General features: G+C 37.9%; 1 protein-coding gene across 1 annotated transcript in view; it reads right to left on the bottom strand.

Annotated features, from left to right (window-relative positions):
* The window catches only part of SLC9A9 (solute carrier family 9 member A9), a 164,962-nt gene that overhangs the window by 41,981 nt on the left and 95,395 nt on the right, over positions 1-27,586 (bottom strand). The window contains 2 exon segments of the mRNA XM_071566866.1: positions 25,095-25,134; positions 25,137-25,247. Coding sequence (XP_071422967.1) covers positions 25,095-25,134; positions 25,137-25,247 — 151 coding nt within the window.

Below are 27,586 nucleotides of genomic sequence, written 5' to 3' on the forward strand. Positions count from 1 at the left end.
TAGGATTACAGGACTTGGGTGTTTCCTGACTGTGCTGCATTATGGATTGCTTGGACAGCATTTGGAGAGGGCTTTACCTGGCATACCAGATACAGGGAAGCAAACCAGGGGGAAGAGGAGATTGCAGTGAGTGATGTACAAGATGATGATAACCTGAGTGGCATTTTACTAATATGGATGGGAAAAAATTAAAATTAGCTGTCAAAAGGGACACAGTGGAAGAATTGATATATTTGGAGTATGGCTAATACTCAGAGGTGATGGGAAATGCAATTGAGAACTATTAGGAGTTGAATGGCAAGGACTTGTGCTGACATTCACAGCAAGAAAGTAAGGAAAGCAGTGAGGGAGGGTGAGTAATGCACCTTCTGAGCACCCGAAACTGAAGCCCACAGCTAAGGTGACCAACAGCCCCCTGTATGCCTCACAAGCTCCCACACAGTATCAGGGCCACCAAACTAAAACAGAATTTACTGATGCAAAGAAAATGTACTCTCTCACTAGATGTTAATTTAAGGCCACTTTACCAGTTTGCTGACAGTTTTAATTCTGGAGCAAAGTTTTGCTTCTGATAATAACATATCAAAATGTATTTTAAAATAATATTTAATATTAGCAGTTACATACCTCAGCATTCGTTCCTGTAAACATTATGCATACACTCCTATTGAGTCAGAGACAATGACAGGTACTATATGCAAAGTCGATGCTTTCTATGTGTAAATATTGAATGGAAGTAAAAAAGGCATTTCTATCATAGCTCCTCAGCTTCAACAAATCTTAGTCCTTCAGGCATAAATATTTCTATCTCTTTACTAAAAATAACTGTCCTGGTGCTGACTCAGCAAGGAGACAATGAATAGCTGATTCTCTTTCTTCTCTTTTATTGTTGTCTTGGTCCTTAAATTGCAAGAAAATGCTTCTGATGGCACTAACCCTATTCATTAATTTGGAGTAAAGCAAGTCAGGTATTTCCAATTCATTAAAATGGGAGCATTTACATGTGAAAAGAAGAATAATTAGAGAGAGGTTTAACCAGCTGTCTGATGGTGGATTTATTACTGCCATGTACAGAAGTGTTCAGGGCCTTATCTGTGCCTGCTACTGTAAGACTGAGCAGTGTGAGACAGCCCTGCCTCACAGAGTGTGCAGTGTAAGTTCAGTGGGATGTGAAGGCTGAAGCAATGGCACAAATGTAGGTGCAGTGTCCCTAAACTCACCAAACAGGGCAGGCTCAGGAGGATCTCAGTCACCTGAGCACATGCCCTGTTCATTGGGCCGTGCAGGTTGGCTGGATGTGCTCCCCAGCAGCACCACTTGGGCCACATGGAATCCACAGCAGTACATTAGTTAAGGGTCTGCACAGTTCTGGGACTAAGAACAGCCAAAGCATTGACTCACGGCAGGTGCAGCTGAAAGGCAAGGCTACAGCACAGGCTCCCCAAAACTCTCTTCTCCTTAATGAGCTCAACTTGACCTCAAAGAAGGTTAGTTCTGGGACATAAGTTATTTAGTCTTCATGTAGTTCTGAGCTTACTGGAGTTGAGAAACCGCCACTTCTGGCTGACTGTGTGTGCTGGAGTTGTGATGTGTTATTACAGAATAAAGTAAGACAACAAAACATTTCACCCAGGACTAAAAGGACTGTCATAGCAAATGGAAACAGGGTAGGCAGTGGGGCCAGTAGGAACAAGGGTTTCTGGCTGTGATATTATTTCAGTAGAAGTGATATAATTGCCAGCTAATCACACTGACAACAGGAATCAACTGTTATTGTAAATCCAGAGGTTTTCCCCTAAGTTTTGCAGAAACTGTGGTATACTTAAGCTTCTCATCCTTAGAGCTACAGATAGCTTGCCATTTTGCTTTATTTCGCAAAGAGATAATTATAACATGGCACTAATGAAGATACTCATGTGAAATCTTGACAGAAGTATTACATTTAAGCCAGAAAAAACCCAACAATAAATATCTAAGGAAGTCAAAATTTTGTCTTAGATTTTTAATGTATGAAAAAGAAAAGAAGGGTTATATGCCATGTGAAAGTCACAGAGCCAGAGCTGATGCTTGTCTTTGGTGTGGTCTCCACTCTCATTTAAAACACGTGGTCAGATGCAATTGCTGTTTTTCTCATGGAATACTATCTCTCTACTGGGAATTAGTGTGATAGCACAATCTTGCCAACAGATTTAAAGTCCCTTGGGAAAAGAGACAGTTCATTTTTGGCATTCTATGAGAGCATTTTTTAATGCATTAAAATAGCAATACTTTTTTGTAATAATTTCTACATTGGGAATTTTATGAAGTATGAACTAAGCAGAATCAGTCCAGTCAGTTCTGAAATTGAGGCCAATTATTGAATATCCAAACATAGGCTTGGGAGCCTAATATCAGGCACCTAGCACTGAAAATCATGGTCTGCTGTAATCAGCTCTGATAGACTTGAGGGGAACTGGGATGCTGTTCTTAGTTTTTTAAATATTGAAAAAAAATAGCAAATTATATAAGACAGCCAAGACAATGGAAATTAATCACAAATATGCACTTCAAGATAACATTCTTGGCTTCTTTGGAAGACCTGCTAGATCTAATGCTATTGCCAGTAGAATTGGCAAACTTAAAATTTGTATAAATTACTAAAAAGACCTCTAAGAAATACCCTGTTATTAATATTTGTACAAACATCTTTCCCCTTTTGACATTCTCAGGTTTTCATTCCTGTGAGATGATTTAATAGGTGCTCAGGAAAATATTTTCTTAGTATGTTTTTCTACTTTCAGCTTTTATCCTGTTATCCTGTTTTACTTCTTGCAGTCTCTCTTTTCCATCTTTGTCCCACTTCCCTTGGTTGCTCTGTGTTCCTTCTTTCTGTCTTCTAAATATTGTAAGCTTTTATTTCTGCCTTTCTATTTTTGCATGTTTTTATTCTATACATTAAATATTAGGATGACTTTTTCATAAAGGCAAATGCAAAGACTTAAATCAGTTCTATACTGCAGTGAAGTTTATGTATTTTGATAGCTTTTAGTAATGTCTTAGGTTCAAATGCCCTAGATAGGAAGGAAATCAAAATCCTGAAGCTTCTCTGTATTGTCCTTTGTACTTTCAGGGTTTTTGGGGGTGGTGGTGGTAGGGTCTATATAGTGTGGTGGTTTTGTTGGTTTTTTCTTGGTGTGTGTGTGTGTGTGTTTGTTTTGAAGGAAGAGTTGGATCAAGACCTGGGTTCAGAGAATGTTTCAAGTTTCTGTCCTCAAAATCTGTAATGGAAGTTTGTGACTTCAGGCAGTCAGTGGCAATTAGGTCTAAGAATTGCATTAGTCTGCATGAGCACCCTTTGCAGGGGACTGTTTAAATCCCCATGTGCTGCCAAGTGCATCATCTTTTTAGCAAGAGCCACAGTGTGTTTGTTAATAAGAGGAGAAATTTGTCACTGAATACAAAGCAGTTGATGAAATCTTTTCTTATGTGGTTTGAAATGAAAATGGATTGAAAGATAAATCCCAAATTGTCAGGGGAACCAGTAGTAAGAAATACACACCCAATCCATATGAATACTGAGTAGTAAATCACTATTCAGACATTATAAACTTTTAGTTCCCTCAGTTGAAGTCATCACAAAGTCAACATTTTCAGATAAAATCTCTGCTTTCTACAGTGAAATGACAGAAAAATCATATAGACTCCCATCTTCATGAGGATCTAGGCATGCAGTGCAGAACTTTTGGTGTCTATGCTTACAAGTGTGATTCTCAGCCCTCCCTCACTTTTAGGTGTCAATAAATCTGTAAATAGAGATGTTGCTGTCAAATCTGAGTTCTAATTACTGAAATTCTCTTTCTGGGCCTGTGTAGGCTCTCTGCGTTTGCAGAACCAGAGCCTGGCTCTAGCAAGTTGAACTGTGCAGTTGTATCCGGTCAGTCAGCACCTCCAGGTGCTCCCGGGTTAGTTGTGCTCCAGGTGGGGCAGCAAGGACTGTCTTTGTTGGAAAACTTGTTCTGAGAGCATGTGATTGATTCCAACCCCTTTTAATTTAATGAATGGTCAATTCAAGTGTCCTGCAAAGAACAGGGAAGCCTGGTTTCATCAGTCACTCAGACTGAGGGGATCCACACCACACCTCTCAGAAGTGCCTAAAATACTGGCCTATGTGGTGCCGCAAGTGGTGACACTCTCCACTGTCCACTGATACCGTCCTGTTGTACCAAACACTTTCCAACTGCAAGCATCAGTGAAGCCCTTAGAAACAATTGCTTATATATGTATTATTTAATGCAGCTGATGATTTAATGAACACAACATCAGACTTGGGAAATTTTACAAGAGAAATATTTCCTAACACTGATCTAAGTATATGGTGGCAAACGTGTACCTGATGGAATGTGGTACTACAGAGCTGTCTCAGAAGGGTCAGACTTAGCCATTTCTCCTCTATTTCCTTTTCTAGATTGGTGGGGAAACAAAGGCACTTCAAAAGGTGAAAAGTCTGGCATCTCTCTCTGTTTCTTGCCTCATACCATGAAATGGGGATAAAAATTTCACCCTGTTGCTCAACTGCTTTGTGTGTTTAGCTTGTGAGTACACATCCTTTGTTGTGGTTGTACAAAGTCTGGTATAGCAGAGCTGTGATCTTGTTTAGAGATCATGAGTGCTGTGGTAAAATAATTAATAACAATATTGGCTTCTTTGCTTGTCAGAGGTTTTACTGGAGGAATTCACCTTCTTTCTGCAATCCTCCTCAGCCTTTCAGTGTCTGTCTCATTGTAACTAAACCCATCTTCAAGCCCCAGCTTACATCTCACAAACTACACATCCCAGGAAAGGTTTTTTGAGCAAGTGATTTATAACCCAATTTTCAAAGATGGCCATTAAACAGCATTTGCAACAGGAGTCTTGAATATTTTTGCATGAATAAATCTGAAGTTTGTAGCTATCCATCATCAGCATATTGCATTCAGTACAGAATTATTAACTGTAAAGACTAGAAACATGAGCAAAATCCAAAAAAGGTTGTTTCACGATCTCTAATAAATCATTGCAATTGAAATTAAAAAACCTTCAGGATAAATAATGATTTCCTAGGACATTATTCTTGTCTGCGTGGCAGTAAGTGTGATGTGTATTCCTAACACACTGATACCTAAAATCTGCTTTTGCTTCTACGTTGCTATATTACTGTTACATGCTGCTTCTACTGTGGATTGGTGCTGTCAAAAACACCTGCTTTGTTATAGCACAACATTTGATTGACACAAACCCCATGGAGAATTATGGCATGAGTACAGATCTTCAAAGTTCAGCTCAAGCTGATTTTGTTAATAAATGAAAACACTTTAGTTTAAGTTTAAGGCAAGAGTAATCACTTGTGTCTCACAGCAGAAAGAACAAATCAGTTTAATTTCATGCTGAGGAGGATTAAAATAAATTATCAGGTAAATGACGCTTCCTAAATGGGTATGACAGCTGTTTGTCACATTGCTAATGCTTTCTATACACAACATACTGAAGTGGAACAAAAAGTGTGATTTTAAACCTGCAAAATCGTGTCAGTAAGAAATAAATGTGGCATGGTTTTTGACTTTTGAACTTGCAATTCCATAAAACTGGTAAGATAATCTTTTTGGAAATGCTAAATATTAGTTCTGTGGTCAAGGTCTACACATTACTTTTGGTGGACATTTGGAGAACTGCTTGGTTGCAGAATTGACAGTTAAATTAATACACCTGTATAAGCTGTCCAAGTAAAGGAGGGCTGTGATGCTTTAAGATAAGGTATAAATGCAAGTAGGAGAAAAGGTTGAAGAAAGAACTGTAGTGCTCTATCAGTGATCCACAAGTTATAGTTTCTGGATATGACCTTAAGTATCAAAAAGACTGTAAAACTGTGGGTAATGTCACTGCATAAAATTTTGCCAATCACTTCCCTACAGCTGTGCAGCCATGTGAAGAAAACGCTAAAATTTAAAAATAGATGATGGCTTGCATTTACATTTACATTGTGCACTTGTGTGCATAGTAACTAGAATGCTGAGCTGGATCTGTAATAGCTGGATCTGATTCTGTTAGCCCTATTTTATCCTAATATTGGAGCAGGGGCACTGAAATAGTGTGGTCACTGTGAACTGGCAAAGCATGGCACAGTGCAATGTCAGATATCTCACAGCCATGGCACTCCAGCACAGGGCTCTGAGCAGTGAATTTATGTTCCTGTAATGCTTCTGGCCCACATAGCAGATTATGAATGTCATTGTGCTGTTTGAATATACCTGTAGTGAGGGATCAGGCCTCTTGCTTAAAAATATGAACTTAACTTGACTAAAGTGACTGTATTTTAACTTCTGTGGAATTTTTAGAGATCATCATTTGTAGTAACATCAGTGTGTGTGAATAGAATTAGAAAAAAATCAGCATGGAAGCTAGCAGCAACCAAAATAACATGAACTTCTGGTGGCAATGTAAAAGCTGGGATTAGTTTTCAGGTTTAAGGAAAGATTATTGTAGTAGATTCTCCGACAGAGTAAGATGTGTTATTATTTATTATGACACTCAGGTTTGTTACACTCTAAAAATCACCAAGTCTAGCTGGATAGGCAATGCAAGTTTTATGTTTATGTCAACAGACACAGTAATTGCATGAATTATACTGAATTCCACATCAAATTGGAAAAAATAGCAGCTACTGACTGCGCCAAACCCACTCTGCCCCCATAGCATGTTTACATACAGCTAACTGAGGAGGTTGGACTCACAGCACAAGGCTGGAGGTCAATGCAGGACCAGTGGCTGCACAAGGTTCCCACCTTGGACCTGGATTCTGAAAAACGCAGGGCAAGGCCATGTTACATTCCTGTGTCTATATGTACATGTGTGCAGTCTTTAGGGATCCAAACTCACAGTTGCTTCCTGCCTCTGATACAAAGTGAATGCGTGAGAAATCTGATTTCTGTGCTTTCTCTAGAAAATTTTTCTTGGATTTCACAAGATCTAATTAAATACATTCCATATATGGCCATAGACAACTAGTGAAGCCCATGGACCCTTGGCAGGAACATTTAAAATGCTTTAGGGATATCAACTGATCAATAATATTTTCTTCTTTTATTGAAAGAGACTCTTCTTCGCCTCCCCCCGCTTTTTTTTTTGTTTCCCCTTTATTTTTGGTTCTCCTATTTATGTGTGCTTATATGTTGCTCCCATGTCTTTCTATTGCACTGTGGTAGGTGATCCAGCTGTCACCTTCTCCTTTGGTGTTTATAGCTCTGCTTTGCAGAGTAACAATTCACTTGCATGTTTTCTTTTCCTACTCCTGCCTTAGGGAGAAGAAAAAGCCTTTTATAGAATGGTATTTTTAGTAGTCCCCATTTAGATTAATAAACTTTCTGTTCTAAAATATGTGGCAGACTCCACCACTTTCCCCCCTTTTTTATATCCTTACATGGAAAACATGTATCTCAGATGCCATTGTTTTTTACTGGCATTGCTGTCACCCGCTATTTTGTCAGTAAAAGAGAGAGTTTATGCAGCTCATTTGCATAAAAACTGAGATCTATAGAACAAGATAAGTACTTTACTGCCTGCTTTTCAAGCGTTTAAATTCTGTCTATAATGTCTCTCTTGTTCTGAAGTGCAAGAAGTTCTGAGCAGGGTCAGAAGGTGGCACGGCCACAGTCAATTAACAGTCATTGCCCTTTGCAGTTACACTGCATTACTGAACAGGTAGGTGATTGCTTGTAGACAGCCAGACACAGCCTTATGGGCAAAGGCTGGGAAAGCTTGAAAGGCCTGGACTATAAGGCTCTTGAATTTTTATTTTTATTCTTGGCTACAGAAAAAAAAAAAACCCAAAGCCCAAACCCTCAGTAAATGTAAAATTCAGGATAATTGCTACCAGAAGACTTCTAAAAGGAAACTCTTGATCTAACAGTAGATTATTTGATATTAAAATGTTACAACATTATTAAAAATTTGGTTTGTTTTAAATTAAGTCCATTTCAGACTCATCTGAGATGCAGAGACCTCTGGATAATAATGTTATTACAAGGGTCACATCACTCAGGAATGCTGACTTGCAATTTGAGAACGTGAAAAATGATATAACCTGAATAATTTCATAAAACTGCAGAAGATTGGACATGAGGAGTGTGCATGGTAGTGGCTGGGATATACAGTGCAATTATCATTTTCTCAGTAAGACTGCATTTTGCTATTTAGTTTTCACCTGAGTTTCATGTCTTAGATGAGAACTAGAACTTGGAATAAGAGGATCCCTTGAAATCATGTTTTAGCATTGATGCAGCATTGACTTAGGAGAAAGGGGGAGATTGAGTGCCCCTTTCAGTAGTAACGGTGTTACTTGTTTTGAGTGCCAAGCCAGGTAATCGCAACAAAGCTGAGCTTTTGAAGTACTCAATCACAGCACAGTGGTGAGGTCACCATGAAGTGACTGTGGTGCCTCCCATCCAAACTCTTTAAAAGTGTTTTGGGGTAACAAAAAACCCTAAAGCAGGTGTCTCTATATGGGTGTGTATGTTTTGATTTCCCTTACTTTAAGTCAATGATCTTGTATTTTCAGTTGCATCAACTGGGACTGACATCAGCCTACAGGTTTTAAGGTGCTACTGGTGATGGCAAGTGCTTTTTTTTTGGCTTTACCTTAAGATGTTGTAAATTGAGAAGTATAGACACATAAATGCATCTGTGTATCATCCTTTCAGTAAGAGGCACAATATGAAACAATATGAAATGCAATATTGATCAGCCTCCATGTGCTTTAAGAATTTCATTATTATTATTACCATGCCTCTGCCCACACTGTGAAGAAGTCTATAGGTCAAATGGTCTGTACACAATATTGAAGATGCATTAATAAAAAACTGCCTGAAACATCATTAAAAATGCATTTCCAGTTAATACAAAAAGACAGAAACACCACGGCATTATAAAAAGTATCATTTTCACACATAGCAAATATCCTAATTGCTACTTTATGAACGCTGTGGAGATGAATACAGCTTTCAAAAAAAAAAAAGAAAAAAGTCAGGAACTAGGCCATTTTGTTGGCATCTTACTTAGACTACTAATAGGCTTTGCCAGCCAGGAAAAATGAGAACTGATTTTACAAAAGATCTGTATGAGGAAAAGCAACGGCGCTCAGATGTATTTTGACAATTTCCTGCATAAGAGTCTAGTTAATTCCTGGCTCAGAAGTAACAATTCCCCCCAGTGAATTATGTCAATGAGTTTTAGAGCAGCAAAATGTTTGTTCTCTGAATCACTTTAGGTGTCTGTTCCTTTATTTTCCTTGAACATTAACAGTACAGCTTTGGAAAGAAGCCCAGGCCATTGTAGATGCATTATATTATTGCTAATGTGATTAACCCAAAGTAAAACATTAAATCCTCCTGAGGCATTAGTCTAAATAATGAGATGACCAACTCTAAGTTCCCTGGGCTCAGAGCACAGGGAAAAACATCATGCACTTCATCTCTGGCATCAACATCTGAAATGTATCAGCCGAAGCTGCTGCTGGGAGCAATTCTGTGCACAGCCAGCGAAGGGAAGGGGAGTGCTGGTCAGGCTGAGTGTATGGTATATCCAAACCATGCTGAGGAAATGCTTCTGGCTTTACTGCTGAGAGCTGGGGGCATGAAAGCTGTCACTGATCTGGCCATTTAGGCTACTCTTTTCACAAGCAGCTTGTAAGTCAACTGCAGTGCTTAAGTCCATATTTAATTCCTGCTTCGCAATATGTTCAAGTGAAGTGCTCAGGACAGCAGGGAATTATAGTAAGGACTTGTATGAATTGATTGACCCGAGGCTGTACAGAGCAGATATATGGTATAGAGGAGAATATACCTTCAAAGATATCTGAACAATTTTTTTAACAAAGGGTAAATTAAAATGGCATTTCTGAATTCTCAAAATGGTCTCACCCATGCAGCACAATGGCATCTAGAGCTGAGATCATGATGTCAATAGGCAGATACACTCAGTAAGCATTGATAGGATCTTTCCATGTTTCCTCATCTAGGAAAACGTCTCAGACTGAGTAAAATGTTATGCCCTTAAATGGAAGAGTTTTGCCTAGATCTGCATTGTCTGATGTGTGCAGTGTCAATTATTAACCTTTCAGTTTTAATAGCAGAAAAACACCTGTGAACATTCATGACAAAACATTCCTTAAAACCACTTTAAATAGAGTAGGATAAACAGTAGTGCCTTTTCTGGAGGCAATGTTCTAAAATACTGTTTAATGAAAAATTTAACTTTTAACCTCTTTTACACCACTTTGCTTCTCAGCAACAAGGAATAAAATAATGACTCAAAGGCACCCATTTTATTTAATTTTTTACTCTGTCATTTAAAACCCAAACCTATATAGATTAAATGCAATATCAATTAAGGCTTTCAGTGTAATAGTCTTTTTGACAGAGTAGTTATAGAAATGTTGGAAAGGTTTGCTTCCCTTCATCTAGTGTTTATGTTATCCCATGTTGTTTTCTTCCATTATAATCTTGTTCTGGTAACTGCACTGTTTTGTTTAGACAGTGCAGATTTCAGCTTATTTCAAATTTGTTTTTGTGATATAATCCTTTCTTAAGAAACTTGGCCATCCTTACCAGTTTCAGGTGATACATTTAGATCTTGTGTGGCTATTTAAAATAGCATTTAAGGCATTCATACAAAAACTTAATGTATTTAAAATAGATACTGATCTATTTATGATCTGTGTATTTGCACTGTTTGCAATGTGAGACAATGCAAAACTGCAACTGCAGTGTGGCTTTGATATGATGGTATTCAGTGGAGTGTTTTTTTCCTTTTGGTTCTCAGTGGACTTTTACTTGTACAAAAGTACAAACAAACATAGATACTTTTAAGTTAATTGCTGTGTTTATCCAGAACTGTAGCAACTGTCCTTATTTCATAGTGTAAAGTCCCATTCTAGAGTTCAGAAAGTGCACTAAATACAAATGTTAGACTTGGGATTTTTTTTACTCTTGAATTTACTGGTGTCGCATTTCTAAATATGCATGATTGGGGAATCAATTCCTTCATTTGGAGGGAATAAGAGCTTAAATGGAATGGAAATGATCCAGACGCTCGGATCTGGTGCCCTAACATAGATGAAATTCAACTTATATACATTTATTTGCATTGTGTTTGTATTCAGGAGGATTTAGGAAATATCAAGCATTTATTTTGCATTAGAGCACCCTTATTCTGGCAAGGCAAAGGCTTCAGATATCAATACGAGCTTTTTCCTTTTGTACCAGCAACTCAACCATAGCTAAAAACCTCTCAATTCTCTGCATTCTGTTGATCTCAAGTAAAAAAATTTCCTAATTTTCCTTTGGTGATGAATCCAGTTGGCATTCTTGTGGTTTGCTGGGGGTTCTCTCCTAAACATGTGCTGTCTTGAGATTTTTATACCACCTGCACCAGTCCTTGCAAGCTTCTTACGAGTACCCAGGAGGAGGGTTAGTCACCCCCATGTTGAATAGCACTTATTAATTGTGCCACTGTAGTTAAGATTGGTAAAACACTGTCATTTTAATAAATTGAAGTCTTTTTATAAGAGCATTTGAAGATGCTCTTCAAAGACTCAAGTTGCTTGTGGTTTTGTGCCTTTTTAAAATTGTTATTTTCTTCTCATAGCCATATACAGCTTGAGCAAAAAGCCTGAAACACCCAGTTGAAGTTGAAAATTAGTTCAGGGGGAAAGGAGTGCTGGGAGGATGAGATAGGTACCATGTTATAAAGTCTCATAGTTTTACTTAAGCCTCTTGTGTTGCTTTGCAGTATGTTGGAATGTGTTTGCTGCATCATGGTTAAGAAAGAGACTCCATTCCCATTGGCTTCTGGCAAAAATAAGAATAAACTGCTGTATGTAGTAACTGTGAACCAACAGCTGAATTCTGGTAGCGATGACAATGAAAGCAATGGCTTGCATGAGATTATAAAAAGATGAAGGCAGAAAGTGGAGACATTGCCTCAATCAGGGATTCTGAAGGCATAATATACCTCTGTCTATGTGCCAAGAAAATAAATGAATTTCATTCTGACAGCCTGCACCAGCTGAGGATCTGTCCCCATTCACCCAGTGCCACTCAGCTTCCCTGTGCTCTACAGACTTCTTGGTGGCCAGTGACCGATAGGACAGAAACACCTATGTGGTATTTCTCTTAGTGCATTCATAAATATGTGATACTTGGACATTGGCTTCATGTTTCTGCCTTACTGCACAGAGCCAGGAAACTTAACAGCTGAAGGGAAAGTCTAATGTTTAAAATTCCTCATAGAATTGCAGTATCATTTAGATTGGAAAAGATCTTTAAGATCATCAAGTCCAGCCATTAACCCAGCACTGCCAAGTCCACCACTAAAGAATGTGCCACATCTGGGAAGGCAAGAGACACTGTGAATCACAGAGAAGATTAACTAATTTTACTTTTGAAAATATATCACTACTCTTATCTCGGACATGCATCCTCGTTCTTATTCAAGTGTAGTACAAGTTGAGATATACGTAATAAAAAGTATTGAAAGCTGTGACATTTGCTTAATCTAAACTGGAGAGCTTGTCACTTGTTTATAATTCTGATTTTCAACATAAGTGATAACAAAGTGGCACACAGCCATTATGCCTAAGATTTCAAAGTAATAGAACAATACAAAGAAATGCTCTGACAGAGAATCCAGCACTATTTCTTTCTGGCATAAATAAGAAGGTACAGAGGCTGCAGGCTGCCTTTTGGAATTAAGTTGAGCAAATAGATGATTTTATTACTTATCAATATGGAAGCATTATAGTATTATTTCTCAAAATGTGAAGGAAGGAAATAATGCAACTCTTTTGGTCAGCAAACTAATGATATGGCAATTGGACCAGATTTGCCAACTCATTTTAGGGGCTGAGAAGTTTTCTTAACACTTTCAGAATTGGATAAATGTAAAACTGTGCCCAAACATTACTTTCAAAAAGAAAATAAGCACTGAGGAGCCCAAATGGTGCCCATTTCAAATGGGAGCTGGTCACACAAAGTCTGAGATGTTCAGATCAGTAAAGCACAGTCAGATCAGTGGGAGATTATGCAGTAACACTGATTTCAGGAGGAAAAGTAATGATCTTTGGTAATTTTTAAAAGGTTGGTCTTAAGTAAATTCAAATATATGTATATGTAAGGGTTTCTAGACCAAGAAAGCAGGTGAGCAATCTTTCTTCTGTAGACTACTGAATAGGGGACTGGAAGACCTGGATTCTCAGTTTTAGTACGGAGAAGATGACTGTACTTTAGTTGATGACTCATTTTAGATGGAACAGAAACACTTTTTTGGATAGAAGCTGACACCTGCCTAGTGAGCACGTTAACCACCAATCTACAGAACCATTTTGCCTCATTTTCTCCTTAATTAAAATTATTTTCTGACTTCTCTGTTTTCCTCACCTCATGAATACATTTGCATACACGCATAGAATTGGTGAGGTTTGGGATAGAACTCTTCCATAGAGGTGGCAGAAATCCATGTGACTGGAATGAGGCAGAGGAAGGGAACCATCTCTTGTGCAGCAGGAAGGGGAGGGAAGGGCCCTCCTCCTGCATCCCAGGGGGAAACAGAGACTGCCATGACATCCGTAGGATCCCTCTGGGTGGAGAGCAGGAAAGCTCAGGGACTGATTAAGACCCAGATCAAGATTCAGGCAAAGTCCCTGAACCTACCCTGGGATTCCTGCCCAGGTTTAATGCATATGGACAGGTGAATAGCAAATGCAGCTGGGCAGTGTCAAGGTCACTGTGTACAGCATCCTGTCTACCTGTAACATTAGACTGATTAGCAAAGTGATTTTTAGGATTGCTGTTTAGGGTATTTTACATAAACAGCACTTAAAATAAACTTTCATATAAACAGCTGTTCTATATATTTATTTGCATAGAAAACATTTTGGATTTATAAAACCAGAATTTTTTGTACACTTTCAAGATTCCTTTATATATTATTTGTCATTATGTAAAAAATGGTGTATCTTTTTGAAGAAGTAAAAAATGCAGAAACAGAATATACTTTTAAGGGCATTGAATCAAACACCTCTTGCTGAGATAAGAGGTAATTTTCTCATTTAAAGTTCATGGATGTACTGACTAGCCAGTCACTGTTGGGCTGTTTCTGCACTGATAATTCACTATAAAAAACTCTGTATCACATGGTAATTATCTGTTTATTAAAAGCTAAAAACCTGTACTGCTATACAGAGCCTAGATTATTTAATATCTGCTTTAATTAAGTTTTCACATTCAGCTAATTCTGGAACAATTTGATAGGCTTGTTATCAAGGGTGCCAGACCTTTCCTTCCACTCTATATTATAAAAAACCCCAGAAATTTCAGAATTTCCAGGGTAATGATTCACAAGGATTGCAAGTTTCATGAAATTTGGGGTCACAGTTCTTTTCTGTCACCAAGTTCCTCTGCAAGCCCAGATGTACCCATTGATGCTTTTTTGTTTAGGTTTACAAGAATATTTGTATTACAGTCCATATTATGTTGTGTAAGACCCCTAAGGAGGCCCATAAGACCCCAACTCTTCAGAGTTAGCACCTTTATTATTGTTACAGGACAAAAGATATATTTGGTGGTTTTTTCCTACATTTCATGTTGAGTTTAAAATCGGAATTATATGTTCTTGCACTTTGTGAAGTATTTGATCGCAGAATCGAAGACCACAGGAAAGTTTAAAAAAAGCTGGGAAAATTTGAAAAATTTTGGGTTTTTTTCATAGTGACATGATATTTTTAATCACAATGAAAACTTTCATCCCTTCAAAATGAAACATTCATTTCATGTTTTATTGCTGAAGAAATTCTAATATTCTTAGTCAAGCTAAATGGGAGAAGTATGAACATACACACTTTGGAAATTATGCAAACTAGCAAATGTGAAGAACATTAATACTGTACCCCTTTATTTTTTAGTCCAGCTGACACTATCACACAGTTCTTAAAATATGAAAAATATCAGCGAGTTGCTAGAGACATTTCTGACCAGTAATAGAAAGAATTAAGAAGTATCTTGATTAATACTTACAGAACAGGAATGTAAGATTCATCTAAAGTAAATGTGATATTTTTCCAGTGCATATCACACATTTATCTCAAACTTTAAAGGCTCAAGCTATTTTTCCACACCTTCTGTTTACCCTCAAATGACACAGTTTTGGCATATGCTTGAATTAAACTGGGTTTATACTTGCACCAATTTAATTCTGACAGACTAGTTAGAGCTCCAAATCAATTTGGGATGTTTTGGTAGAAAGTAATAAATCATCAGTTTCATTCCAAAGTTCCAGATAATTAAGGTGTTCCCTAGCAGCATTTCCAAATAGGTCTGACTCTTTATTTGTAATTAGAAGAACTTCATCATGTTGACTGCTGCATAGCAGCTACCTTTTGCATGACAGAGCAAAAAGTTTTCATGGAAGAAGAAACTTATAGCACTAAATGGAAGAAATTTTTTTTGCATTCTTAGACATATCAAAGCAACAGTATTTTAAAATATGATACACTATTTAGTTAATTGACATGAATCCAGCTGTATGGATTCTATTCCAAGTTGTTGGTTTATTTATAATTTTCTGGAAACATCTATAAACTCCTGAGGGTTTTTGGCCTTTGGAAAATTCATCTCACCGTTTGTTGTTTGTAAACTCAAAGGCATGAATCTTTTATTGCTGTGTAATTTTCCTCTCTCCTGTACCGAATATTCTAGCAATAAAAGTGTATGTTTCATTTCTTCTTTCTTTTTCTGTTTTCAACAGCCATGCGGAGCTAGAAATGAAAGATTTGTGAGGTGGGATTTAACTGTCTGCTGTGTTAGGAGACTGCTCAAAATGAGCCCCCTCTGGCCAATAAAGACCTGCAGAGGTGACAGCTGGAGTCGTGTACAACTCATGCACAAGCCAGTCCAAAATCCCCGTTCAGCATCTGCCCAGCACTGCCCTCAGTGCTGCAGTCAGAAAACCCAAGCTCTCTATATTTCGGTCTTGTATTTTGTTATCAAGCACAATTGTTTATAAATCTTCTTTAGTATCATTCAGGCAAAATGCTATTGTGAATAACTCTGAGGGATCAAATGCACACCTTATCTTAGCAGAAAAGTACCTTGCAAATAAATGATAGGCATTTCAGGGCATCACTGAGATTCATTACCTGGATGATTTCTCATTTTCAGACAGAAATGAAAGGAAATTATCCAATTTCTTTTTTCTTTTTTTTTATAATAACATCCAATACATTTGATGTCCAATTTCATGCTGCTTCTTGATTTATAATGTTTTGCAGGCTGATCGTGCTCTAGCTACTATTACAAAGGCAGCTATTATATTAACCCTTTCAATGTGGGTGTTCCCCAAGAAGTGTTTTCTTTGCTCACAGATAATTTCGTGTGTGATGTTGAACATCTCTGGGTTTGAAACAGAATGCAATTCTCTAATTTGACTTCAGTCAGGAACACCAGACCATTTCCTATCTCTTGCAGATACTACATAAACACAATGGAGTTTACATACCTACAATTCCAGAACTGGTAGTAAAGACCACCAAACAAAGAGAAAATATCCCATTCAGCAATATTTTTATCCTAAAAAAGATTTTTAGCTAGGATCTAAGCCCATATTTTAGTCTGTGCTACAACAGGAGATCAAAGGGAATGAAATGGTAAACTAGAATCTGATCTTATGCTCTCTGGGACCTCTGTCACAAGTAATTAATAGATTACCATGCAAATTATTCAAATGCTTCATCATAATGATCTGTAGTGTTCTTGGCTAAACTTGAAACTGCTGATAGTTATTTATAGTGACTGCATGTCTTATACCTGAAGTCAAAACTTTGTTTTTTCCACTGTCTTCCGGTATGGCTTGTTCCCCACTCAAGGGGTGGGTTACCGGGTGGAAAGACAGTGACTGGCAGCCCTGTAGTTTCTGGAGTCAACCCTAAACTACTTATTTTTCTGTTCTGTCTGGAGCAATCTGTGTGAACAATGGTGGGGCTCATCAGCAGAACTGTGTTTGAAGATAACACTCCCTCAGTAAGTGTGGGATGATGCCTCCCCTGAGCTGTTGTTTTGGACTGTTCATGAACTCATACAAAAGTTTCCATGTTAGTTTACTGTTATTTGCATCCTTTTAAAGGTGTTTTTCACAATTGTGAAACTCGCCTTTTAAACAGCAATGCAGATTTTGCGACCTAAGGGTCTGTACATGAATGAGTAATGTCCTAATGCTGAGGAGAGCCCAGGAAGTCAGTAATGTGTTTTCTGATGCATATGTGATTAGTTAGTGCAGGAATATTTCAGCTGATATCAGTATAAAAGATGTCAGGCAAAAGGATGTCCTGTAGAGGGTCACAGGAGCACATAGTTGGCCAACTAAGGACAGTAGTAAAAAATAACTGCAGCATTAATGGTTAGACTTGTTACATTAATTACAGCTGTTTCTGGATTTCAGAGGGTTGTTAGGATTATAAGCCTTTCCAGGCAAAGACAGTGTGATCTCTGTTAAAAGTGCATCTGGGTGAAAAGAAACTCAGTGGGCTGAAGAGGCTTGGCTAAAATTGGGCTCTCAAAAGGAGTGTTTATTGCAGTGTGATTTTAAATATATATTGTACTATGGCTAAAGAGGAACATGACCCTGGAAACAAGAGCAAGCTTTGTTTATTGGAGCTATATTTGTTACTGAGAGGGAACACCATTTAGGCTGATTATGACTATTCTAAGCACAAAACAAAATAATAAACAGTACAAAGAAATATAACAATATGTTATGGTCACTCAAAAATTGCAGCTCAAGATACTTAGGCTGACATTCCCTTTTCAATAGTGAAGCAACAGATGCTTCACTTCAGCTAAACTGTTTTCCAGGACTCTAGAGGAAACATGACCCAAAGGAATATTGTTATAGAAGAGAGAATATATGCCAAGGCCAGGAGAAAATTTTTAACTAAGCCTCTCCTTTCTAAACTGAATTTCTTTCCTCTTGTATATGGTGATAGAAAAATGTGTTCAAAGGAATATAAGCAAAACAATTAAGAATGTTCATAATAATTTGTAACTCTTGAGTTATGGATCATCTGAAGATATGAACACGTGCTCTTGGTTGGTATGTTCAGAGCAGCTCAAAAAGGATAATCCTTGTGTGTCTATGTGAGGGTGACAAAGGAAAGCTGAGATGTGCTTAGTTAATTTAGGAATAAATGAGGAGCTGTAGAGATCAAGCTCTAGTTTGAATCTAGTTCATAACAAATGACTGTAAGGAGATGTATTATCTTACACTCTTCTCCACGAGCAGGGCAGAATTCAGCAATGGAGCACAATATTGTGATGAGGCTTCTCTTAACCAGACCACAGGACCGTTCCTCCCTGCCCTAGCTGAGTGCTGCCTCTTTCCTGCATCATCTGGCAGGACACGATTCCTTCCAGTGCCATAGTCATGTCTCACCCCAGTAAGCCTGGAGAAGGCCTTGCTCTACTTACCATTGAGTAAAACTGCCTAAAAAAATTTTTGAAAGTGACTTAGAAGATTCGCCTCCATTGAATTACAATGGACTTAAGTTTTAAAGCCACTTTTGACTATCGGACTTTGTAATATGGTCTAGAACATGTATTTACTCTTACTATTATTTGTTTTACAATTTGGGAATTTACAGAAATAGTTACTGTATCACTCTGAAAGTTTTAATACAGTTAGAAGAGTCTCAAGATTCTCACTACTTGCATTTACAACAAGAAAGGGTGTCTCAGGAGCTGAGAGGGCTCAGGCACCTTACTGGAAAGCAACACAAAGGGTCCAGTGCAGTTTGTTCACAAAGCTCTGGGCCAGGAGGGTGTCAAGTATATGCAAATGCTTTCAGGTCAATTGAAGTCTCAGCCTTATGTGACCTGTGCCTGAGTTTGCTGTGTTTGATCATTTTAAAGTTCCAAATACCAGAGACAGGTACTGCTTGATGCCTGTCCTTTATCCATGCAGCAGACTACTGGCTTTGTCCACCCTTGGTATCCAAAAGGCTTCTTCCTCCTTATCAGGCAAAAGTAGAGAACCTCAGCCTGAATAGTGATGGAAGAAGCCTTATGTGATAGGAATTTCCTGCCATGATAAACATGAGAAGTTTCTGGTAAGGGCTTGACCACAGAGTACAGTGTTGAGTAATGCACAGTTGTAAACTTGGGCCCACAAACCAGCAGATGCTGCAAATAGAGGCTGATCTTAAACCCATGAGTTTTAACCCTGCTTATGTCCTTTTAAACCAGTTTGTTGTCATCCAAAGTCTTCTGTTTAGCAAATACTCTGGCATTAAGCATGGTAATGTAAGAGTCCAGTTTATCTCACCACATCTCTCATGGGCCCCATTCACGCAAAATTCTACAAATGTGGTCTGGAAGATAATTTCCCCTTAAGACTGATTTGAGACAAGGGTGTGAATAAAGCTATCTGGATGATACAACCATATGATGGTAAAAAGGATCTTAACTGTGGCACAACTCAGAAATACATGGATTTTTAATTTGGAAGACTTGCATGTCATCATGGAAAAAAGGAAGTATCAATCTGTGTAACTGGAAAAGTGTAGTAATGTAGGAAACACCATCTACCTTGTCTAAAACAGTCTGTTAATCCTTTCATCTAAAGTCCATCTTGCTTTGGTCTCAAGCTGTAGAGAAGGAAGTTTCCTCCTCAGTACCTCCTATTCTGGAGCCCTCAAGCTCAGTCCTATTTTTACCACCATTTCAGCCCTTGAAGTTTCTTACTGTAGCTGTTGCCTTCCCACATAAGGCAGGACTGTTTCCAGAGACCATGATATTTTTTTATGTTTGTTTGTTGTTGTTTTCCTTTTTTTTTTTTTAATTTGAAGGACCTCTTTTGGGAAGCAGAAAGAACAACTTTGGAAGCACAAAACACACACCAAATCTGTTCAAAGCATCTCACCTGGCAGTGCCAAGCCCAACTGTTGTTGCACTGTAAACTGTGTTATTCTGCAGCAGCAATTTGAACACAGGGAATGCTACTGTAGTGTTTGGGAATAATGAAAAGAATACTTTTGTTACTGAAACAGAAGTGCTATAATCCTGGCCAAGGTCATGTTGTTGTTGTGTCATAAAGTTCTGTCTTTCAGCAGACTATAACTAGTTGTTAAAGGGCTGACATAAGCGCAGAATCATACTTTGCTAACCGTGTGGGGTTTTTTTTTTTGTTTGTTTTTGGGGTTTTTTTTGGTGGTAGACAGCTAAAGTCACACACAGTTACGGCTCAACATTTAACCCCACTGCCCATCTGCATCCCTAATGCGACATTTTGGTAAACATATACACTGCTTTAGCCTTTGATATTGAAACAGGGAATTAAAGTGTTGGGTACTGAAGGAACCAAATTCTGGACTACTTCTGCTGAGAGAGATGCTTCTGCTGAGAATGTGAGTTTGGGCAGCCTTGGTCATCCCCCCCAAAATGTGACATGCCAGGCTTGTGGCATTAGTATTTAGAGAAAGTTGAAGCTTTGGAACTGAAGTAGACATAGTATGATTTTAAGGCAGCAAGGCACAGAGACAGCCCTTTTTAAAGTACATCCCAAAGGCAATGGCCAAATAGGCACAGTATTAAAAGTTACCATTCAATACTGGTTAGTATTTATTGAGAATAGGGAAAAAAGTCTCGTTAACTGAGCAACTGCTGCAAAGAGATGCACAAAGAGTCTGTAAATCTCTTGACAAACATTTACACAGGAGGTGATGATAAACAAACAAGACTTAATACCCAGCACAATGCTTTTATAGGACATGTTTTATTAACAGCTTTGTATTTTTGCTCTGCCTGTCAGGAGAATCCTTTATCCTCATCTCTCATTGCAGATTTACTGTAAAATGTAGCTCTCTATTTTTAATCAGAGTATGGGGAATGAAGAGAGACATATATCCAAAAGCATTAGCAAGTAATACTCAACATCTCTGAAGGCACATTTATTGAATACTTCAATTTGACTGGGAACTTAACTGGCTATCTTTGTTTTGGTGTTGATGTATCATGAAATTATTCTCACACACTGATGCAGGTTTATTCATTGTCTGCCAAGAACAGAATATTGTAGTCCTTTCACATGGGGATTAAAAGCATTTTTTTTCTTGAGTTATAACTCTTAGATAAGCCGAAAGACAATTATTATTTAGGAATGTGATGCAACCACTCCTGCTCTCAGAATGCCAGCTGATAATGCTGTGATGGACTGTGCATGTGCCTCTGTGTTCAGAAATGTTAAGTTACTGGGCTAGACAAAGGGGGACATTTAAATAGGACTCAATTTCCTGAAAGAGAACATTCAACACTTCCTGAAATGCAGTTTCAGGTATCTAAAAGGGAGACAGCTAAAATAAATAAGACATTTCCAAAAGTGTATGGTTTTTTTTGTTATAGCAAAGTTGAAAAATATTAAGTCTTTGCCAAGAATTTTAAGACTCATTTTGAAGGCTACTCTGTATGATTAGATGCAGTAGTAAAATAATGAGAATTACTGGTATGGATTTCTTTTAAACCTGTGTATTGACGTATAGAGACATGTCGACATAAATTCTGCCATTAGCCGGTTCGATTTCCAAGGCTTTAAGAACTTTTCTTAGGTTCAAGTTATAGCAAGAATATATGCTTCAATATAATTTCTTAAATAAAGGGAACTGGACCCATTTAAGCTTGTTTTTACAAAAGCTCTTAGCACAGCTGGTTTCTGTAACTTTGAGAGATAGTTGAATGATATTGCTGCATTCAATAGGGGTGGAAGTTGAGCATTTTGTGGTAGCACATGGGTAGTTTTGATAATATATCTTACTATGTGTTTTGGCAACAATTTGCAAGTGTTGTATAAGCCATACATATTCCTGGAATAAATCAACTGGTAGGTCTCTCTGAGGACACATCATCTTATCTCTAAAAATAGAGTGACAGATTATATTTATGTTATGCTAAATTTTAACTAAAAACAAAAGCAGATCTGATGCTATTGCTGTGAGGAGAGATGAAAGATTATGGAAATTCCAGTTATTATGGAAACAAAGATTGATTTTTCAGATGACAATTAATTCCTACTATTATTTTAAAATTATCATTGTTCTATTCCCTTATACACTAAGAGCCCATCATAAGAACTTCACAGTGTAAATTAGGGAGAGTGCAATAAATAACTGAAACATGGCTCAATATGTAGACAACAATGCACAGTAAGAAGGCTGTACAGATCTTGAATACTGTCTTTTGTCTTGACTAACACTGTAATGCATTATGGTAGAGCAAAGGGTAAATGTATTGGTGTGAGTTGTTTCTAATTTATGTTATTTTTACACATATTCAACTTAATGGAGCATAGATTTATTTATGTTTTAAACCCCAAAAGTTGTTCTGTACCATATAAACTCAAGCATTTAACTCCAGGATAAGACTGAGTTGATCAGCCTTGAGGAGTTGAGAGTTGCCTCTCCTGAACTACTGGGGAAACTGTAGCCTATTCCACACAGGGAGAGTGAGCACAAAGCTGTGAATAAGATTCAATTCATTTAAATAGACTGGGAAATCACATGCTCCCCTCTCTTAGTCTCTGAATGCCTCCTGTTCAATTAAATAAGTTACCTGCTGGATAATCATTTTATGATGAAAGAGTTGATTGGCAAAAAAAGCACATTCAGCTTGAAACTGTTTTTGCTAAACCATGGTATTTTTGACCATTCCTGTTTCCTGAGAAGGGTTACCTATACAGCAACTTGTAGCTTACATAGGGAAATCCAGTGTAGTCACTGCGACCACGTATTTTTAATTTCCTATAAGCACTTTATTTTGTTAATGTGAATAACTTTATTTCTAGTTGTTTAGATTAACTGCTCTATTACTGTGCTTTGGATTTGACCAAGAGTGGTAGCTCTGGTTTCCTGAAGCACTGGGGAACCACAGAGGGGAAGTTTCAAACTGCCTGGGATGGAGCCTGCTGTAAGTTCACACCAGCTGAGCACTAAGGGCTCCTGTGAGACAGGTCTCCCTCCTGTGTGCCTACAGACAGAGTTGCTGCCCTTCCCTGGCTTCAGCCCCTTTTTCTGTAATTGATGACACACCAACCCATTGCAGTAAATGTCTTCAGAGACAATCATATACATTTTGGATGCTTGTAATACAGTGTCCCTTGCTTCGTGAACCCTCCAAACTAGGTTGAAAAACACAATCTTTTTCTTCCAATTTTATAGAAAGAAATGTGAGGATAGATGCAGCTCAGAATTGCTGTTCAGGCACAGCTGCAAACAGGCTGGGGGGGTACACAACACCACACAAGGTGGTGTAATTTACAGCAGCCCCAGAACTTTCTCAGCAAACCCAAGTCTGTCAAAATCCATACAAGTATCAACTGTCAGGAATTACCACCACCTTTAAATACAATTACTTAGCAAAATTACTTAAGACTAAAAGAACAAGTGCTGGTAGCTAAAGACAAAATTCTATCTTGAAGTGTAATAAATTATAAAGAAAGTTAAGTATATTAACTAGAAAGAGAAATCAGAGCTTCAGGATACATTTGTCTACTTAAAATTTTATCTTGGTTTGACCACCTCATAATTTGTGAAGCTGTATGCTCTGATGTCAAGAAATTAACTGGAAATTGTGAACCTAATAGCTTTGTAGTAAGAAAATCTATATCCCAATTATAAAAGCAATTTATTTGATGGGAAAAAATGCCTGGAAGATCTACTGGGATTCAGAGTGGATCCTCAAAGAGATGAGCATTTCAAATCAATAATGACTGTCTGCTTTCAGTGCCTTTGGTAAAACCTGTTGTACAGGTGGGTAAAGAAACAAGCACATGGCTTGCATTGCACAGTATAAACAATTCATATGAGAATATTCACTTGTGGTCTTGTGGGGTTTTGCACCTCTGGGTAGCATTAAGTAGCAGAAGAAATTAAATCCAATTAAATTGCTTGTGTTAGTGAAATCACTAAAATGTTTATTTAAAATTACCCAGAGAGCTAAACCAGGACAGGCATCTAGTGACCTAAGTCCTTAGACTAGACACATGACTACTGTTCACTGCCTTTTTCCCTTCCTTTATTGTCTGAAGTATTCCTTCATCTACTATTATAGAATCCAAACTGATTTTGTCCCCAAGACCTAATGAGAGTTCTGCCCCTCATCCATGTTTCTGTTGCTATATAAACTCTGTTGCTGACTGACAGTGGAAAAGTGGAAGATCTCAGAAAGACGGCTGATGGTGCCAGAGTGTATCCAAACTGTGATGAACTTGATTGACATTATGGGACATGAGACATGTCATGAAAAAGAATCAAACTGTCACAGAAATAGAAAGCCCCTACACAGCATATGGGTGCCTGCATTTTATGTTTATACAGTAAACTCGTACGCTAGTCCTTATTTTGTCTGCAAGTTTTATTTGTGCTGTGTAAGCTCCAATTTGGTTATCTTCAGCTCGTATTTTATAGCAAGAGTCTGACATATGAAGACTGATAATCAGACATCATTTTGTAAACAAGGAAAATATATGCTATATATAGAATAAATTATAAGGAATTGTGAATTGCAGGCCTGCTTTGATAATGAGGTTTTCTTTGGTGATCTTTACGAGTCATAGCAGTGAGTTCTAACTGGGTTATGAAGTACCCACAACTCAGCAATAGCATTATAGTCATTATTAAATCTTGGGTTTCAAAAAAGCACACTTAGAGGGACACTTTAACCCATTTAACCCCCCCTTGTCATTTATCCCTCTCTGTGAATACAATTGACTATGAAGTGTTTTTAAAAATCTGCCTTTACAGCTCTTTCTTCAACAGCGAGGAGGACACTGTTAACATTTAAACACGGTGTTTAAGAGGAACAGCAGTGAAACAAACTCAGGAAATAAGGATGGGCCTGACCTAGGTCTAAACCCATAGCAAACCTGGGAGGAACCTGCCTCTCTTAGGTATACGAATATTTCCTTTTTGCTTGTTAAAACTCTTAAAAAGCACATATGCAAGCATTAGAGAGTTGCAAGGATTTAGTGACTGATGCAAGGAGGGTACTAACCTGACCTGAAGCCACGTGAGCATTGGTGTGGTGCCCCCCCAAGCACCCAGACTGTGAAGAACACAACGAGCAGGGCTGTGGTGAACATCATTTGTCTGGGCTGGGACTCTGTGTCTCGAATGGCCAATGCAAATGCTATTGCACCACGTAAACCTGACAAAGGAAAAAGACAAGGTTGATGAACTTAATGGCATGTAAAAACAGAATTTTACTTTTTTCAGTCCAAATCCTGTTCCAAGGGCAGAGGAAATTTTCAGACTGTAATCCTGCTTGTAAAATACTGAGTTGTGCTGATTAAAGGGATGGGGTGTATTGCAATGTAAGCAACTTTGCAAAAAGTGGTCAGTGAAAGTACTCTCATATTCACCTAGTAATCACACAGTTGCTTTACATCCACTGAGTTCATTGTCTTGAATAATGGCAAATGTAATAGTAATTTGAACTTTATGCATGTTGAAAAAGAAATCTATATCCTGCGTTCAGTGGGTCTACTTATGAAGTCAGGTGCAAGAGAGAAAGAGGATTGGTATTAAAACCTGTACCCAAATATGCTGCTTGTTTCTTGCTTGAAAAAAACACATTTCTTTAAAATAATTCAATGTGCTAAGACCAGTCAGCAAAAATATGGCTTAAAAACAATGAATAGTTTTTAAAAAATGGTTTTAAGTACCTAAAAGGGGATGCAGAATAAATTAGTGTACTTGAAATATTATAATAGTTGTAAAATTATACACCTACAGAGACTGAATAAACAAGAACTTACAAAGGTGGCAAAAACAGCTAAACAAGTTTAAAAAAATCCCCATAGGTAGTAATAAACTGACTAAATAGGTCTTCACACAGTTTAAAGATTGAGGGGGGGAAAAAACCTGCTAGTGCCTCCAGCTCTCAGGATGCATAATACAAATAATACTCTATATTTTCCAATGCTTTTCATTTATCTATTTAAATTTACTTTATTATTTTCTAAAAAAATTGTGCAAAATAAGTGTAGAAAAGAAAGTCATTACATGTATACAATACATACCGAATCCAAAAAGTACTTTGCAAGTATTGAGAGATTAAATCTGGTAATTAAACCTCTTGTAAGGCACTGATGGCATATGCAGAATCATTTAATTAACTGCTAAATGCAGCTATTTTTGGCCTAGAACTCTAAAGCTCAAAGATTACATAGCTAGAATGTGAATTATTTGCTATAGAAGCTGGGCAGTTTATCCAGGGAACAGCACAAAGCTTTTTCTGCAAGGAAGAACCAGCTGTAGTTGCACAGTCTGTGTAGCAGGTTCCAAACACTGCAATCAGCAACTGGGCTTGTCCTTGGATGTGCTTTTGTATAAAAGACATCTCTGAGGATGCAGTTGCTTTGGTATTTTCTTACAGGGAAAAAAATCTCAGCTCATTTTAAACGTGTCTGAGAAGGGAATGAACTGCTGTTGAAAAGATCCTTTTTTCAGTGATTATAGTGGTAATCTGGATGACTGTCCCAGCTGCATTTCAGTGGAAAACAATGCTGCTTTCCACAACTGCAACATTAAATCTAGAACATTTTTTTATAAGAGAGGATATAGAAAAAATTTTAATTAACATATCTCTGCTTCTTGAGCACTGGACTGGCTATTTATTTCTTCAGTTTAGAAAAACAGTGAGTGCTTTCACTGCATTTTTCATTTATAAGAGGCTCAACATGGTCTATAAGAGCTAGTTCTGTTTTAACTGAAATCACATCTAAAGTAAAATAAATAATCAAAGCCTTTGCTTTCAACTAAAGCAATGGGAAGCAGATGAATACACCTAAAATGCAAAGACTCAGTGAGGAGCAAGGGACACAACTCTCTATCTATCTATCTATCTATCTATCTATCTATCTATCTATCTATCTATCTATCTATCTATCTATCTATCTATCATCTCAAAATATATTCCAGGTAATAACACAAATGAAGGAAGGGAATTTTAACAACCTCGGAAAACGTTAAGATGCTGAAATAGAAAGACAAGGAAGATTAGATTTTCTGTAACATCTCAGGGAACAAAGCCAGCAAAGCACAGTGGAATGATTGGATTCAGTGGACACTGGTACCTCAGCTACACGTGGAGAGTGGTGTGGCAGAATGAAAATGCTCTCATGAACCATGAATAGAGATTCTCTCTCCTCATCTTTCCGAGATGCTGCACTGACAGCAGCTCCACATCTGTGCTGTGATCCATTCATCCTTGGGTTCTCTCACAGATTTCCTATCAGGTTTTTCTGCTGGCTCTGCCAGTCATTATGGATTCACCTTTAAGTGATGTTCTTTGATGTGTCAGAGCCTTCAAGGTGAGCCACCCCAGGGCCAGGGGCCCCAGAACCGGTCAGTCCCATGGGGCTGTTGGGCATCCCTTGCTCACACTCCACACACACCCCGCTCTCCAAGCCCAGCCCTCTGAAGAGCTTTGGGGGCTGTAGTGTTTCTTGTTGATGTGAAGAGAATCTGCCAGGAAAGGAGACT

This window comes from Pithys albifrons, chromosome 11 (genome assembly GCF_047495875.1).
Source record: "Pithys albifrons albifrons isolate INPA30051 chromosome 11, PitAlb_v1, whole genome shotgun sequence".
Lineage (NCBI taxonomy): Eukaryota > Metazoa > Chordata > Aves > Passeriformes > Thamnophilidae > Pithys > Pithys albifrons.